The sequence below is a fragment of the Amaranthus tricolor genome, chromosome 1, assembly GCF_026212465.1.
Source record: "Amaranthus tricolor cultivar Red isolate AtriRed21 chromosome 1, ASM2621246v1, whole genome shotgun sequence".
In the NCBI taxonomy this organism is placed as follows: domain Eukaryota; kingdom Viridiplantae; phylum Streptophyta; class Magnoliopsida; order Caryophyllales; family Amaranthaceae; genus Amaranthus; species Amaranthus tricolor.
In genome coordinates, this window is record NC_080047.1 from 1,253,490 (window position 1) to 1,271,918 (window position 18,429).

The following is an 18,429-nucleotide window of genomic DNA, read 5'->3' on the forward strand; positions in this document are numbered from 1 at the left end:
CACGAGTTCTATAAAATACTCCACATAGAGATTTAGAGACTAGAAAGTATCCTTAAATTACTTTCCATAAAATATCAATCCAAAAAGTCCATATCAAATTTGATACGTTTCGTTTACCGCAAGATTTTTCACTCCCATTTGACTCTCCTACTTCCGAACAATTCTTCGCCATTTTCAACTGAAAACTGCTTTCTTTACGTTTTTTAATCTCCAATTTCCATTTTTCGTCTCTCAACGTCCATTATTAACTTGTTGGTTATGTGAAAGATCATCAATGGCGGGTTCTTTGAGTTTTTTGGTTTCTCTTATCATGATTCAGGCAAGTTAATCTCAACCCATTTGAAACAAAGCATCAATTTTTGGTTTTGGGATTCGAAAAAGCTTCAGTAAAATTAATTAATTCTGGGTTTCATTTTTGCAATTTTAATTGGTTTTATGATGATTTTCTGTGTTTTGCAGGGATTTTTTCTAGCTTCTTTGCTTTGTTTAGTTAATGCTGATTATGGGTCTTCTCTATTTTCTAATTCCATAAATGGGTAATTTTCTTCAATATTCTTTTATTGTTGATGGGTTATTTGATGGATTGTTTATTTATAATTATAAATTATAATTCTAAATTCCTAATGCTGATCATGTTTGGGAAGAATGAAAACTTCAAGTATGAAATGTCTGATTGTTTGGTAAAAGTTAAAATTTCAAGAAACTAACGATTCTATTTTTATTCAGTTATTTGTTCAATAAATTTGCCAATTAGACCTTTTCATTTTATATTAATCTAACTATGTATTATTGTAGACCACTAACACTTCAACATCATCAATTTTGTCTTGACAAAAATAGGTCTTTTTTAGGATTATACAGTCTAGGAAATTTAAATGCATGATTGTCAATGAAAGCATGTGCAAAAGTACGATATCATCTAATGACCAAATATTGACCGAAAGCATTAGATATCCTTTGAAACGGCCCCAAATACCCTTTTTTTGCACCTTTATCGGGAAGAAGATGAAGCCTTGATTTTGCACTATGATGTAAAAGTTTTGAGAAGTATGATCACCTGGTTCCGTATCAGTTGTAAGGGAAATTTAAGTCATTGTGCACTGCACTGGAGTGAACTTCATTCTTAGAGCTCGCTTGAAATGATTGGAAGGCAATAGAGTTCACACTTCATATTGAAAATTAGAAGTCAATTAGGGACTGGAAGTTGAAAATCGCTTGTTGGACAGGCTTTGTGGATTCTATTACTCGAACCAGAAACAATTACAGGAGATAGGGAAATGATCTATTCCCCACCACAGTTGTAGGCTCTTGTATTTAGTAATGTACATTTTATAGTAGTTTCTATTAACCCCTACTAACATAATTGTGGTTTGATAGCTAATTGTTAGCCACCTGATATTGTAAAAAGAATAAATAAGAGTTATAATTCTACTTTTTTTTTTTTGATTTAATTGGTGATTTAAGTTAGACTAGTGCCCATGAAAAAAGTTCACAACAAATGTTTGGGGTTGGTAGAATTGGTATTTACTAGCTATTATCAATAGAATTACAGATTTAAGAAGCTAAAGCATCAACATTATCAATTAGGGAATGCTTGAATTGGGTGTAAATATTTAAGGGGTATAAAGTCAAACTAATGAAGTGACTTCAAATAGAGATGCATTTGAAGTAGTTGAGATAGTTTTGAAGAAGGTAAAATGAGCATGAAATAAAAATAATGAAGGAAAAAGAAGATGATTTCCCCTATTATGGAGGCAATACATTCCTCTATCCTCTCCTAGGATAAATATTTACCCCACAAAATTGAGAACTCCCTTTATTTTTCATTACTTTGCAACCATTCTTCCACCTTTACAACAATCAAATTTCACTAATTTCTCATTTATCAAGTTCGTTTTCTTACTTTGACTTTTTTTTACCCCCTAAATATTTACACCAAATCCAAGCATGCCCTTATAGGGATTGTAGAAACCTAGTTAGCCCAAGTTGAATGAACGTTGTAAATCTTTGTTTTAGTTCTTTATTGCATTTTATTTCCTATATGCATTGCTATTTTCATTGATAGAGTATTTTGTCTCATCAACCAACTTTATACCTTTATTCTTGGTGATATCTGGGATAAAGTTTCATACTTTAGGCCTTAATCTAGCGCTCATTTCACTTTTCATTGATTTGCTTCACGTTTTTTCATAGGAGAAGACATTCAGCTGAATATTGTGCTATGTATGATATTTGTGGAGAGCGTAGCGATGGCAAAGTTTTAAATTGTCCTTACGGTTCTCCTTCAATTAAGGCATGTCTCATGTTTTATTTTCAGAATTTATTTGAATTAACCTTGTTAGACTTTATCTGAAGCTTTTATGTTTCATGTGCAGCCTGACGATCTTTTGTCTGCAAAAATTCAGAGTTTGTGTCCTACTATAAGCGGGAATATATGTTGTACAGAACGGCAATTTGATACATTGCGTTCACAAGTTCAACAAGTAAGAATTGGTGTCTCAGACTGCGTTATAGCAGTTACATGTGATGAGAAATTGAAAAATTTCGATTTTGTTGCTGATATGTTCCTTGTTACTTTTGTTACACTTAATCTTTTTTCTAGTATATATCAAAGAGATTCATTTCAAGATATTTATCGCAGGCAATTCCCTTACTGGTGGGTTGTCCAGCATGTTTGAGGAACTTCCTGAATCTTTTCTGTGAGCTTTCATGCTCACCAAATCAGAGTCAATTTATTAATGTTACCTCCACTGCTGAGGTCAGTAATCACAGCATTTATTGGTGCTTAGTTTGAATCATACTTTAAAGATTTGTGTTTTCTTTCCCAGCCTCACTGATGACCGATGAAAAATCATTTGCCTAGTTTCGGGGAAATTGGTACTTTTATATCATAATAATAATAATGATACTTTTCTATGCATACACCACCATTAATCTCAAGGTGGGATTAGTCCATAACTCTTACCCATACTGTTCAAAAGAAGGTTATTCAGTTTTTTCAGTTTATAACTTTGCTTATGCAAATGCTTATGGAAACAGTTCTTCACTTGTTTCCCGTATCACTCTGAAAGACAATTCCTAGACTACATTTTCTGAAAAAAAAAGAAATAAGGAAAGTTCTCTGATATAATTGTTTTCTGCAAGTTGAAAATTCATGGTTTCTAGCACATTGCTCATATGATCCTCTCTCTTGCTTGCAAACACATTTCTTGGCTAGGTATATTATGCATTTGTGCTTACTAGGAAAGAATTCCTTCTCTTTCCCCGTCCTTTCTGAGAGTGGGATGATGGTATTTTTTTTAAGCTATTAATATTAATGTATGCAGCACAGTGGCCATTTTGGTAGTTTCAACTAAAGAAAGCTGGTTAGTCTTGGTTTTTTGCTTGGGCTTATTTTATCTGTTTAATGCTTTGTTTACTTTTAAAGAGAATTTTTTCTGTGTTGGAAGTTGCTTTAAGACGAAGAAGAGAATCACCGTCTTTATTAATCCTGTTTGATTTATTTCAGGTTGATGGCAACTTGACTGTGGATGGCATTGAATATTATGTGTCTGAAGAGTTTGGTGACGGATTATATAACGCTTGCAAGGATGTAAAATTTGGTTCTATGAACACAAGAGCTATAGATTTTATTGGGGCTGGTGCAAAGAGCTATAAAGGTGGGTTGGTCCAAGCCATTGGCCCATTCACACTTCTGTCCATTTGTTTTCTGTATACTGCCCATACTCTCTGTTCTTTGTTGCAAACTTTACAAAATTTCACAGTTTTTGATGTTTTGAGTATAGAGAATTCGATAAACTATTCCCGTTTTAGATTTTAAGTCGAATAGTTTCTTTTGAAAAAGCTATTCTTTGAAGCTTTAGTATTTGTTGCTCAGTATGCAGCAACGATAAATTCCAAAGCTGCAAACAATGTGGGGTGAAGGGAATATGCCTAAATTCTTGTAGACACAACAGCGGCTTACTTTTTAATCAAGATTGAAAAAAATCTATTTATAAAGATCATTGAAGGTATCAATTGCTGAATATATTGCAATATTTTCCTTGGAATGTCAGTTGTCCATCAACATATCAGCAATTAGTACTCTTCTTGCTCCAGCATTGTCTGAGTGGAAAATTAGTGCGCACTTGGTTCTTATATAGTGGATGTGATGATTTAATGAGAATGTTCCTTCATCCTCTCCCGTATAAATGCTATTGATGTCTTCTTCATGATAAGGAATTGTCAATCGCCTGAACCCCACAGTATTTACTATCTACCCTAACGAGGAACCGTAATCATACTACCGTGATCATAGAGGTGGTATCAATTAGACTTGTAATAGATACTTTATTAAGTTTCCTGATACTCACTTCAGCAATGCAGCAGAGGACAATATTGTGTAGCTCTGTATGACCAAAAGTTATGGATAAACCGCAAATAAACGAGCCTTTGTATATGAACCTCATAATATTAGGGGATGAGCCTTAAGGTGAAAGAAATTTAACCTTTTTTTGGTGCGAAGCAGCAAAGGTAACATACCTTATTAAATGAAGTGGTGAACATTTAAGTTAATAAACAATCTCATTGTGTAATATAGTGATTGTATAATGTGAAGCTTGCTTAAAGGTTTCTATTTTTATTTGCATTTGAATCCTTACTGAGCCCTTAAAATCTTCAGAATGGTTTGCATTCATTGGTCAGAAGGCTGGATTATGGATGCCCGGATCTCCCTATGCCATTGATTTTCGGACCAGTTTTCCTGTATCATCTGGATTGAAGCTTATGGATGTGTCTACCTACTCTTGCAATGACACTTCACTTGGATGCTCATGCGGTGATTGTCCATCATCTTCTGAATGCTCAAGCGCAGAACCTCCTCATTCCCAGACAGAGGATTCCTGCTCAGTTAGACTGGGTATTCTTAAGGTCCAAAATATTATGAAATAGTCATTCTAATGTTACGCTTACATTCAGTATTATGGGTGATGGGACTCCTGTTAAATCATTGCTTTATCTTATTCTATCTTCTGGTACTTATGTATTTGTTATTGATTCTTACAGATGAAATGCATAGACTTATCAATGGCCATTCTCTATATTCTGTTGCTTTCTAGTTTTCTTGGATGGGGTTTCTTCTACCGGAATACAGAAAGGAGCAGTCCTACATCCATTGTGAAGCCGTTGTTGAGTGAAGTTGATTCTATTGATGAGGTGAATGATTATGCCCTTGACATGAAGGTTTATGCCTAATACTAAGAATCTGCTTCCTATGTACATTAGGGAGTGGGTTTTCATGGGCAACTATTTTTAGCATTATCATCAAGTTGCAGTTCTTTATAGCCTCTTTAGTAGCTGATAATTAGTATTTTTCTGCAGAAATTTATCTCTTATAAAAGGATTTGATGTGCGTTTTTATTTCCTCGATCTTTTCCAAATAATTATCTATCTTATTATTGTTGAGGCAGTATTAATATCATTAGCTAGTCTCAGCGTGCTATCTGCTCGGTTATATATGTGTTATCTATTGGTGGCTTTTCCTTTAGATAATCCTGATAGTTGATTTCTTTTTGTGTGTTACATTTCCTGCATCTTTTCTAAAAATGTGTCTCATGGTGTGTTCATTCTCCCCGATTAGGATACTGGGACTGCTCCAGAATCTCAGTCTACTATTCAAGGAATCATGACTGATATCTTTAGGTGAACAATGTGATATATTATTATTCTGTTCCTTTTTTCCTCTTAATGGTTTTATTGTTTGATTCATTGAATTTCCTGGATGAATATTTTGTAGGAAGTACGGTCTGTGGGTTGCAAGGAATCCTACTCTTGTGCTGTGTTCATCAGTTTTTGTAGTTCTTTTACTTTGCTTGGGATTATTAGGTTTCCAGGTTGAGACTCGGCCTGAAAAGGTATCGTCTTGTAGAAAGCTATGCCTTTTTCTTGATTCTTGAACAATAGATGCATTCTCAATTTCTTTTTCGTTCTGCTTGGATCTTGTTCATGTTTCCGTGGATATTTTTCATTACCCCAATGCCATTAAATATATCCTACATAGGTTTCCACCTAAGCAAGGTTTGGGAGGCCTTATATACGCAATCTTACCTTTCTAATAAGAAAGAGGTTGTTTCCCATTGACCCGTAATAGCAAATATCATCCACAACATCACATAAATTGCACATGATCTAATAAGTCATTTTACTACAGTTCATTATAATCTGAAATCAAAGAACTATAAATCTGTGGCTCCACTAAAAATGGACAATTCATTTATATGTATCACTAGGAAAAATCTCGATCAGTTTTGTTTGTTGTTATTGGTTATGTTGGCAGAACCATCACGATCATAAGGTTCTTTTGTTCTAGTTGTGGGTAGGTCCTGGAAGTAAGGCAGCAGAAGAGAAGCATTTCTTTGATACTCATTTGGCACCTTTTTATAGGATTGAACAGGTATGTAATTCCTATAATCTTCAATGCCAGTCTTACAGTTGTGTCGTTGTCACCGATAAGTGAATGTTTATCTTCAGAAAATATAGGCCTAAAAAAGGTTTATAACTGAAATTACACCATGTAATACAAACGAGGGTGTAGAAATACATGATTATGTAGCTTACTACTAGCTTCATGTTTTAAAGCTTAAGTTAAGTGGTTCATTTTTTTCAGATTATATTGGCAACGAGAAAAGATCCAGGGAGTGGGAAATCTCCCAGTATAGTAACAGAAGATAACATACAGTTGCTTTTTGACATACAACAGAAGGTAATAATGAGGCTTGTTTGCAGTTTCCATGAAATGTATCTATTGGGGCACCATTCATCTAACTCGATAACTAACTGAAATTTTTTTATTTGTTGCAGGTTGACGAAATTCGGGTTAACTATTCAGGCCATACGGTATCCTTGTCTGATATTTGTTTAAAGCCTCTAGGGGAGGATTGTGCCATCCAAAGCATTCTTCAGGTATAAGCGCTGAAGTCTAAGTCATATAATTGTGATCTGAATATGGATTGGATTCTGTTACCATATATGCTTATCCATAATTTGGCCCGATGAATGTTTCAACATCAAAAGGAGGCGTATATTTGAGCTGATGCGGCGTTTTTGTGACCTAATTTTCTTAACTTTACATGATATGCCATAATATTTTTAACTAGTATCTTTTGTTTTTTTTGACAGTATTTCCAGATGGATCCTTACAATTATGATGAATATGGAGGCATTCAACATGCTTTGTATTGCTTTCAGGTATTATCTTCATGAACTAATCTAATTATTCTTTTGGTGCTGGTTATACAGTGAAACTCATGTGGAGTCATCTGCTATGCTTGAAATGTAAATGTTAATCTACCGAAAAAGCCATGTCACTGCTCTAAATCGAAAATTTGCAGCTAAAAAAAGAGAATTTTGCCTCTGAATCTGTTCAAGTATGAGTAAACTTCTGTAACAAGCTAATGATCGGAATCTGTTCAAGTATCATGACACACCAAAGTGATGCTAGGTATTCTGCTTGCTCCATTTTGCCTCTGCTGGGTGGAGGATATGGGGAATGTAGAATACGCTGTATTCGACAATTGCTGAAATTATGAAAGTAATGTATGTAGATAGATTCCTGTAGACTGTAGCTGGTGAAAGAAGTCCCAGACTCTCAGTGTCAAATTGTGTCAGGGATCTATTAATATATCTTAGGTTACAAAAATGTGTTACCTCTGTCAATGGAGGTTTGTTATCGTTTACTTTCTTTGCCATTTATCAGCAAAATAATTGAACAAGTTCTTGTTAAAGTTGCCTAAAGACTTTTTGGAGATAATGAATTATGTTACTGCTTCTGTCTTCGAAAGATTGAAAGCATAATAACTCTTTTTTGGAGCATGTATTCCATTGTAGCATTACACATCCACAGACTCGTGTTTGAGCGCCTTTAAAGCCCCACTTGATCCAAGCACTGCTTTGGGAGGATTTTCTGGCAATAATTTTTCCGAGGTAATACCTTTTTCAACTCTATGTTACAAAGCTGCATGGATAATAGACTAATTTTTTTACATTCAAATGTCAGGCTTCTGCATTTGTGGTAACTTACCCAGTTACTAACATGATTGATGAGTCCAATGATGCAAATGGGAAGGCTATGGAATGGGAAAGAGCTTTTATTAAGTTAGCTAAGGTTGAACTTTTAACAATATTCCTTGTTAGAATATACTCATGTCTTCATTTTTTTATCTACGTTTTGTAAAATGAGGGGAGGATGTGATGGAAGGGAAAAAGAAGATTACTAGTTTTAAGTCGATGCTGAAACTGTATGTTCCTTTACCTTCGCCGTTTTTAATTTAGATGTACATCATATTTGTTGAATTTCTGGCGAACTTTTCTTTGGTTGCGTGATTTGACTGTTTGTTCATTTTCATCAACAGGAAGAGCTGTTACCCATGGTGCAGCCCAGCAATCTCACTTTATCTTTTTCTTCAGAAAGCTCAATTGAGGATGAACTTAAACGGGAAAGCAATGCTGATGTCATAACAATTTTAGTAAGTTATATAAGAGGAAATTTCCTTCTTTTTGTGCTTATTGTAGGTGATGTTGTGATTATCTGCCTGCCATTTTTGTATTAATAATGTACTCTAGAAAATTGAGGTCTTGACTACTTATTTGTTTAATTTGCATCAGATAAGCTATCTTGTGATGTTTGCTTATATATCTCTTACACTGGGTGACAGACCACATTCGTCCTTGTTCTACATTTCATCTAAGGTATGAACTGAATAAACTCTTACCAGCTTCACTTTTACTAAAAGATAGTGTATATGTTATGATCTTAGTTACCATTCGTATTTTGCTAATTTTCTTCATGAATTACATCACAACTAAAGATTAAAAGGTTTGATTTTGTGTAATTTCCGTTTGTCAAATGTAGAAGGGTTTGGACTCTTCATTTGATCCTTTTCCTGATTCTTTATCAAATTTAGACGGGTTTGGACCTCTTCATTTGGAGGCTTTTCCCGAGTCTTTGTCAAATGTAGAATGGTTTGGACTTCAGTAATTACCATTTGTAGACATTTGATTTTTCCACAACGCATATGCAGTGTTAGCAATAACTTGCCTGGCGTTATATCATTTGTCAAATGTCAATTGACAAATCTTGAGTTATTGGATCTATTGTAAATATTTTTACTTGAGCTTGAATCAATTTTTGGGAGCCAAGTCAAAGTGTCACACTCAGATATTTTTATGAAAAGTTTCATGTTGTTTTCTAAAAAAAGTGTTTAGACTTTTAAGCATTCATAACCTTGCTGGAGATGGATGGCAAGTGGCAATTTGTAGTGTCAAGCATGGGTATTGAAGCTTTGAGATTAGATAGAGTCTGAGAAATATTGATCGTGCATGAAGTCCAATGAACTGAATGATTTTGAACTATTGTGGTTATCTGTTCTTATTACAGGTTTTGCTTGGACTTTCTGGAGTTGTGGTTGTTATATTGTCGGTTCTTGGCTCAGTTGGTTTCTTCAGCGCCATTGGAGTGAAGTCAACGTTGATCATAATGGAAGTCATTCCTTTTCTTGTTTTGGCTGTAAGTTGACTGTTCATTTCAGTGCCACATAGCTATATTAGACAATGTAACATGGCTGAGTCTGGAGGTGCTGAATGTTGACCGACGTGGTCATAACTTGACCCGACTTTAACACCCGACCTCAATTTTAGGTTCTCTGTGATGTTACTGCCTTTGCGAACCCTTTGATCCAACCTGACAGTATCTGTTGATCTTCTCATGATTTTGAACCTAATTAGTGTTCGAGTGTTAGCATGTCCGAGTGTCAAGGATCACGTACTCTAGGTAAAGTGAAGAGTCCTAGAAACATAGGCTTGAACACCTTTTTGAGAACAATTAATCTACCATGTGTGTAGTAAGCTTAATGTCTTCTAACCCTTCTTTCCCTTTACCTTTGTTGTTTGCTGTGTCCAATATCTCCTATATAGTTGATGCATAGTTTGCTTCAATGTTTTGTTTAACAGGTTGGAGTTGATAACATGTGTATATTGGTACATGCTGCAAAACGACAGCCGGTTGAAATTCCACTAGAAGAACGAATAAGCAATGCTCTTGCTGAAGTTGGTCCATCCATAACTCTTGCTAGTTTATCTGAGGTCTTGGCATTTGCAGTAGGAGCCTTCATTACTATGCCAGCATGCCGTGTTTTTTCCATGTTTGCAGGTTCTGTTGATTTTTTGAACTTTTGATCAGTTAGCTAAATTGATCATTTGATTGAGACAATTGTGTTAATCTTTGCAGCGTTGGCTGTACTTTTGGACTTTCTTCTTCAACTTAGTGCCTTTGTTGCACTGATAGTTCTAGACTTCAAGAGAGCCGAAGACTTTAGAATTGATTGTTTCCCATGCATTAAAATTTCTTCTGCTTCTGAGGAATCAAACAGAGGTCTATCAAACTTAATTCATTTGTATTTACTTTGAATACTTGACAAAATTATTCTGAAACAGTGGTGTTTCTCAGTTCTTTCGATAAGTATGTTTTTTGCTCTGATCGGGTATACTATTATTATAATGGCAAAAAAATAGGTACTGATCAGAGAACCCCAGGATTTCTTACTCAATATATGAAGGTATGCTTGGTATTAAGGTCTTTTTAGGCTACCTTAGAAGATTTATGCCTTGAAAATGTGTGATATGTATGGGAGGTACTTGTATTTATCTTGATAACCGTGTTCTCTGTTGATCCTTAATAAATATAAGATGATGCCTAATGCAATCATATTTGTTTCATAGTTCGCCCTCAATTTTGGTCGCATTTTCAATTATATTTATACTTTTCTAGAAGGAATTATGATAATTTACATGTCAATTGAAAAAAGTTGATATTGATAGTTATGTCAAGAATGTACAGATTGTGTCATTTGGAAAAATTTCCTTGTATATCTGGGTTAATTTTCTACTCTATTCACATTCTGCAGGATTTTCACGCACCTATTCTATTACACCGAGGAGTCAAAATAGTTGTTCTTGCTATATTTTCTGGTTTGGTATTAGCAGGCATTGTAAGTTGTCGTAATCAGCATTACTATTTTCTGACTTAGATTAAATTTTGATTTGAGGCTTATATCCGTTCGCTAGTTTGTAACTTCAGAATTTTTTATGCCTTTTTAATGCTTTTTTGTGTAGGCTTTGTGCCCTAGGATTGAGCCAGGCTTAGAGCAACAGATTGCTCTTCCACAAGATTCATATCTTCAGGTCATCCATTGCTCATGAATTTTCTTTATATTTCATGCTACTTTATTAGTGTTCCTGGTCTGACAGTTGTCTTGGGGTTGCAGGGTTATTTTAGTGATCTTTCAGATTATCTAAGAGTTGGACCTCCCTTATATTTTGTTGTAAAAGATTATAACTACAGGTATTTGCTTGTTACTCTATAGTTTAATTTTTCTCTCATCAAGGGCATACCATTCCACTTGAAAATATTTTCTGAACAAGATCTCAGTATTTTTTTCCCTGGCAATTTTTTTTTTTGGATAAGTGACAAAGACGTCAAAAGAACACGCCAAACTATCAATGTGATGTAAGCCTGTACTACTGTCACAGTCACTCATATACTAAAGGACGGTACGCTTAGGACAAGAATTGTATCCCCTATGAGATAGCATATACTCAGTTTCACTCAATTTTTCCCATTTTCCATTTTAGTCCGTCCCAATAAATTTATCTTGACCCCACCACTTTTACTCTCTCTAATTCACTTTTATTTCTAAATACCCTACTACGTCATTAATCAATTGTGCCAAAACCAAATGGGGCTAAATGGCTGGGACAAAAGTGGAAACAACCTCTTTGTTTTTACAAAGACTAGGTTGTGTACATCCAGCCCTTACAAACCCCACTTAGGTGAAGCCTTGGTGGGAGCCATTTACAGGCATAGGGATGATGATAAGCGAATTCGGTGGGATTTTCTTCATAACATATTTTACAGTTGCTTGAATAAATGAATTCTATGGAGATCTCTTTGACAACATCCTTTCCTGATTAACATCAGTAGGAGCATTCATTTTGCAAACATAATAAGCAGGGAGATTAAAAGAGACTTTTTTGTTTGCTGAAAAATCATCAAAACTTTTTACAAAAGAGGAACATCTTTATCACGCCAAAACATCCAGTCAATCTCCTTAAACTTAATCTACATAGTATCACTCTAGAAACCTTTTAAGATTATGAAATTGGGAGTAAAATTTGAATTCAGATTGATTCTTGCACCGCCCTCAAATCACACCATGTCTCATACCAACTGAGGACTTGGATGCTTGTTACTCACCTAAATGTGGATATGAGCTCCTGATATATCTATGAAATCTCTTAGGCTCAGAAAAATGTAGAATCTGTTTTGCTTGTCTATGATGATGTCTTTATGGTTGCAGTAATATTTAGTTTGTTGGTAAGAATCATCTTCATCTCAATTTTAGGATGGGAAGATATTTTGGAAAATGTATGCAAGAAAACTGTCAACAGATATTTATGATCCTGCAAATGGCTTCTTGGATGAGAAAGAGACTATATCTCCTTTTCTCTGTATTTTATATGTTTTGCATTAATTGACAAGGATAGATATTCTTCTGAATGTCTTACAGCTCCAAGTCAAGGCATACAAATCAGCTGTGTTCAATTAGCAAGTGTGATTCAAACTCGCTTTTAAACGAGGTAACATGTCAGCTTAGTGCACTGCTAATGGATTATCTTGTTTAAAGGCTGGGGCCCTGGGGATATTTTTACTTGTACCTACAATTGTTTTGGGTTTATGTCCTATTAAACATTTTTATTTGTGAGAGGCATGTTAGACTGCATTTACGATATTGAAATTGATGCATCAAGAGGATTGATTGTTTATGAATATTGTGTTAGTTTTTTAATTTTTTTTTTTGTATGTTCTATTTTCTAATTTTTGAAGTAAAATTTGGAATTGTTCCTCCATTCGCATTAGAATTAATAATAGATTGGAGTGGAGAACACCATGTTTCCTATGTTGATATTATTTGTTTCGGCCTTGGTTGTATAGTGAGTTTGCTAACATATTATTGTTTCCTAATTGAAGTATCTATGGTTGCCGGTGATATTTTGTCCTTGTAGCTTCATATATGCTTGGAAAAATGTTTACTCCTGCACTATTAGTTTATATCGACCATAAATTGTAATACCAACTTTGTCTTTTGACTTTAGATGTGCTTTTATAGCTATCAATCTTTGAAGCAATTTTCTTTTCATATTGACTTGCGATTGAAACGAATGCAGATATCAAGAGCATCTTTGACACCGGAGTCTACCTACATTGCTAAGCCAGCAGCCTCTTGGCTTGATGATTTTCTTGTGTGGTTATCACCTGAAGCTTTTGGTTGTTGCCGAAAGTTTGTAAATGATAGTTACTGCCCCCCAGATGATCAGGTTGGTGTTTTTTTATAGTTGAATTGAAATATGAAGTTTAGTGAATGTGTCTACCAGCGAATTGGAGAATATCTTGGCATAGTCATGGCTAAATATGGATTTATATAGTAGAGATGCAAAATATAAGCTCTTTTGGGATTATTTGATATAGTATTTGTTTGTGAACGGAAACTATTGGCAGGCAATCTTAATAACTATTCTGTGATGCATGCCCTTCTTCATCATCAATCAACCATCAACAATGTTAATCATTGTCCACCTGTGGAGTTCTAGCTTTACCAGCTAGCCATTTTTACTTAGATTTTACTTGTCACCAGCATCAATTCTTGTTCTAACCGCCTTGTATTCTGGTACTTCTGACATGCTGCTAATGTTTGTTGCCTTTTCATAACAGCCTCCATGCTGTTTACCTGAGGACGAGCCTTGTGGTTATGGTGGAGTTTGCAAAGACTGTACTACAGTAATGATGCTCAATCTTTATACTTCATATAGTGTCATAGCTGATTTTTTTAGCTGAAAAATAATTGAAGTATACTATTATCTAATTAAAAAGCCAAAATTTTTGTAGTGCTTTCGCCATTCAGACCTGGACAATGATCGCCCTTCAACAGCGCAATTTAGAGAAAAGCTTCCGTGGTTCCTTAATGCATTGCCTTCTGCTGATTGTGCTAAGGGGGGACATGGAGCCTATACTACTAGTTTAGATTTAACTGGTCTATTACTTTCTCAACTCTTTTCTGTCTTATATGTTTTATCTTCTGTGCATGATTTTAGTTCCAGAACTGAAATTTTGTGCTCTTTATAACCTAATTAGGTTATGAGAGTGGTATAATAAGAGCATCTGAGTTCCGTACCTATCACACACCAGTGAACCAACAGGTAAGTCCATCGTCGACTGGAAGTGGAATAATCTTTCATTTCTTTCGTTAATGCAATATTTATTGTATATAACAGTCCAGATCTCATTTAATTATTCGGTTCAATGTGAATGACAGAGTGACTATGTCAATGCATTGCGTGCTGCCCGTGAGTTCAGCTCAAAAGTTTCTGATTCACTAAAGGTACTATAGGTTCTGGCATTTAGTGTATTTGTGTTTATTTACCTGTTATTATCGTGGGAAAAATTCCATTTCTCTGTTGCTCATGGCATTATTATATGTGGATGACTTTGCAGATGGATATCTTTCCGTATTCAGTCTTCTATATATTTTTTGAGCAATATTTGGACATTTGGAGTACTGCTCTGATCAACCTAGCAATTGCACTTGGTTAGTGGCTTATATGTTATTGGGTTATCTTTGGGTGATTGCGTAACTTGGAATATTTTGGGTCCTATTTGTTTCTTTATAATTTCAAAATGCATTTTGAATGTGACCACTTTTGTTTCTTCTCATACTGATTTTTAGGAATTGAGATTTGAGCAATACCATTGACTAGTAAAATTTATTTAGCCTGAAAAATCTTTATTTATGGTAGCCATTTCATGTTGCTTATATTTCGTCAAAAATCTTGTCTTTCTCTAGTTTTCTAGTCAACTTCTATAAGCTTGTTCTTTCTCTACCAGATTTTATCATGCTAAACTACTTTTACACATAGTTGAGTAGTTTATTCTTATTTAACAATCTATCCAATTTGTTTGGGGCGGAGGCAGATATAAGGGGTTGGGGTCAATTGACCCCACTTGGGTTTTAAAATAATTCAATTAATATTACTATACTCATCTCGATCAAATATAAGTAGCCAAACCCAATAAATAAAGTATAACAAAGGTAAGGTTGCGTAACCCAAATCGCACCTTAGGTGAGCATTTTAAGGGTGGGCCCCACTTAATAATATTGAGGTAATAAAATGTTGTAAAATTTTTATAACTTTTAATTAGTGCATTGGCTAGTGCGCAGAAGCTAATGGGACACTTGAAGTGGATATGAGCAAGTACTACTATATAATGCTATTATTTCTACACGTTTCTGTTGCATATTAGCTTCTTTTAAAGACCAACTTATTGAGTTGGTCGTTTGGGCCCTGGTATAATAATATGCCTTTTTTTTTTCTGGAATAACCTAAATGCACTAATCAACACTTCAATTCTTGTCACAGGTGCTGTTTTTGTTGTGTGTCTAGTAATAACATCCAGGTTAGAAACTTAGAATTCCATTGCTTTGGCATTTTTGCATATTTTAGGAAGTTCTAGATTTTCTCTTAAAACTAATTGCTCATGTCTTCTTGTCAAATGCAGTTTGTGGAGCTCAGCTATCATTTTGCTTGTTTTAGTCATGATTGTAGTTGATTTAATGGTAAATTATCTGTCTTGAAATATGCGTGATTTTTTTTTATGCGTACCACTTTATAGTTGGGATTTTGTGCAACTGAATTAATGAAGATAAATCCATGTTAAGGAATGGGATTATTACTTAAAACATTGGCATGGGACTTTCTTTACATAATTGCTTAGGTAGATTATCCTGTTTGTCTTAATGCTATTTATAACTTAAATGCTGGAATCCCTTGAATGCTGCCGCATATTGGAACTTTGTAGAAGTAATCTTTAAAGGTCGTTTATCGAGTACAACAATTATTGACCTCATTTCTCTACCAAATAAACCCAACTAAATGACATTGGCATTAGCCATTTGAATTGCTTTGATTTTTTTACACTTGCTCCGAATAGTTGATGGACTCATTATGTTCACTTGGAACCTTGAAGCCTTATGGAAACTTTTCTGGTGTACTGTATGTTTCTTCTGAGCTGTTTTATGATTTCTAAAACAGACTCCTGACTTAAAATGTTTCAATCATGGAAAATGCAGGGTGTTATGGCAATTTTGGGCATCCAATTAAATGCTGTTTCTGTGGTCAACCTTATCATGTCCATTGGAATCGCTGTTGAGTTCTGTGTTCACATAACACATGCATTTTCGGTAAATATTTCAGAATCATATATACTATTATATTGATTTGCCATTTCAGAATCATGAATAGGTTAGGAAAGGCTCGTGCATTCAGATTTTCCTTATAGTTTCTTCATCTTTCTGGTGGTGATTGTTTCAAACACAACGATACCAAAGCCTTAATCCTAAACGACGAGGGCTCAAGTTGCTGATGTTCTTTCGATGCTTGCGTATTTGCAGGTCAGTCACGGTGACAGAAATCAGCGTGCTAGGGAGGCTCTTGGTACTATGGGGGCATCTGTTTTCAGGTAAGTCAATTTAGGCCTGTTCAAAAAAACCCGACCCGCTAACCTGCAACATAAATGACGGGTCAATTTCTAAAAAAAATTGCAACCTACGGGTGGGGTCACTTTGCTCCACTTATTTCAAAAAAATTTAAGAATTCCCGACTATTAATCAAAAATGATTCTTTCAATAACCGTTTTTGCTTTTGCAGTGGAATCACACTAACAAAGCTGGTCGGAGTTATTGTCCTATGCTTTGCAAGATCCGAGATTTTTGTGGTATACCATCTATTTATAATCCATCCCTTCAATTGCCTATGATTTGTGTGAATGCAACATATGATGGAACAACTGCTTATTCGCAGGTTTATTACTTCCAAATGTACTTGGCGCTGGTTATCATCGGTTTTCTGCATGGGCTCGTCTTTTTGCCTGTAAGTCACTGTTTTCACATCCCCTCTTCAAGGTGTAAATAATGATAGCTGATCGATTAATTTCCCCTTTAGTAATCATATAAATTTTACGATATAATTTGCAGGTATTGCTAAGTTTGATCGGGCCACCACCAAGGAACAGGCCTGCTGTGGACAGAACACTAAACTAACTGAATCTGTTCTATGTAGAATGTGTCTATTATAGAGTCGGAGCACATTAATTGGGAGTTGCTCGTACTTTAACGAGTCGCTCCAGTCTCCACAATGGCTAGTCTACATTGCTCAGATTGTTCGGCCTCACCACTAAACGACTCGCCTAACCCTGATACATGTAATTTGCTATTGATGTAGTTGTAAATCTTCAGCTCGATTCTTCAATGGTTCAATGTTCCAGTAGGAATGGGTAAAGTAGATAGAGGACTTACTTTGATTTCTGTTCCATTTATAACATGGGCTATTCAGAGAGCTTATAACTTGGACTCAGAAATATGACGAATTTTTTTTAGTTTTAGTACAAATTATATTAGTTGCAAAATGTTGAATTTTAAGATAATATTGCTCAGGGTTACTCACTTTTGTGAAAAAAATAAATTAATTTTGTTTATAATAAAGAAAGAATATCCATGACTAACGAATATAGTCTAGAAATATATGTTTTTCGTTTTATAATTATAAGAATTTCATTTATTGTTCTTTTGAGTTCACTTGAAAGTTGCTATGCCTGTTCCTTTTAATTTATGTGAAATTCACCCAACTTGTTAAGAAAATTTGAAATGATTTAAGATAAATTATCAACAAAATGAACCAAATAAAATAAGTTTTAACTTACTTTCAAAAATAAGCGTAAAATTCTCAAACATGTGGTTTGGGTCTGTTCGCAGTTAGTTTTGCGAACAGGTAAAAAAAACACAATAGCTGTTTGCAGTAACTAGCTGCGAACAGCTTTGACTTTTTTTAATTTGTTCGCAGTTACTGCGAACAGCTAGCTCCACAAATACGCACGGCAGCTTCCACTGCGAACAAGTCAAACTGCGAACAGGTCAAAAAAAGTCAAAGTTGTTCGCAGTTAGTAACTGCGAACAGCTATTGTGTTTTTTTTTGACCTGTTCGCAGTTACTAACTGCAAACAGCCCCAAATCACAGGTTTGGGAATTTCACACTTACTTTCGGATATAAGTTGAAACTTATCTTATTTGGTTCATTTTGTTGATAATTTGTCTTAATCATTTCAAATTTTCACTTGATAAGGCTAGTTTTTTTTGACAAAATTCTTTATTAAGATTGTCTCACTGTGAGACGGCTTAATATGGATTGACCCAATCTAATTTATTAAAAAAAGTTTTAAAAAAAACATTTTAGATGATTATTTTTTTTCACAAATTTTTGTATGAGACGATCTCGCCATGATACATGTCT

At 34.7% G+C, this 18,429-nt stretch overlaps 1 protein-coding gene across 3 annotated transcripts; it reads left to right on the plus strand.

Annotated features, from left to right (window-relative positions):
• LOC130797570 (uncharacterized) lies at window positions 1-17,645 on the plus strand. 3 transcript variants are annotated; one of them, XM_057660194.1, is made up of 39 exons: window positions 1-319; window positions 460-536; window positions 2,194-2,293; window positions 2,376-2,483; window positions 2,642-2,758; window positions 3,509-3,659; window positions 4,661-4,908; window positions 5,044-5,193; window positions 5,618-5,679; window positions 5,774-5,891; window positions 6,347-6,430; window positions 6,644-6,739; window positions 6,838-6,939; window positions 7,156-7,224; window positions 7,864-7,959; window positions 8,033-8,140; window positions 8,388-8,501; window positions 8,641-8,724; window positions 9,413-9,541; window positions 9,985-10,183; window positions 10,262-10,405; window positions 10,546-10,589; window positions 10,938-11,021; window positions 11,146-11,214; window positions 11,298-11,374; window positions 12,600-12,669; window positions 13,258-13,407; window positions 13,802-13,867; window positions 13,976-14,120; window positions 14,222-14,286; window positions 14,403-14,468; window positions 14,582-14,675; window positions 15,505-15,541; window positions 15,644-15,701; window positions 16,215-16,325; window positions 16,536-16,603; window positions 16,792-16,858; window positions 16,945-17,013; window positions 17,118-17,645. In XM_057660194.1, the coding sequence occupies exons 1-39, from the start codon at window positions 275-277 to the stop codon at window positions 17,181-17,183; spliced, it is 3,807 nt and encodes a 1,268-aa protein (XP_057516177.1). In that variant the 5' UTR covers window positions 1-274; the 3' UTR covers window positions 17,184-17,645. The 3 variants fall into 3 exon arrangements, with proteins under 3 accessions (XP_057516177.1, XP_057516186.1, XP_057516195.1); XM_057660203.1 differs by having other exon boundaries at window positions 41-319; window positions 2,200-2,293; XM_057660212.1 differs by lacking the exons at window positions 1-319; window positions 460-536; window positions 2,194-2,293; window positions 2,376-2,483; window positions 2,642-2,758 and adding an exon at window positions 3,345-3,365.
• Window positions 17,646-18,429: the final 784 nt, after the last annotated feature.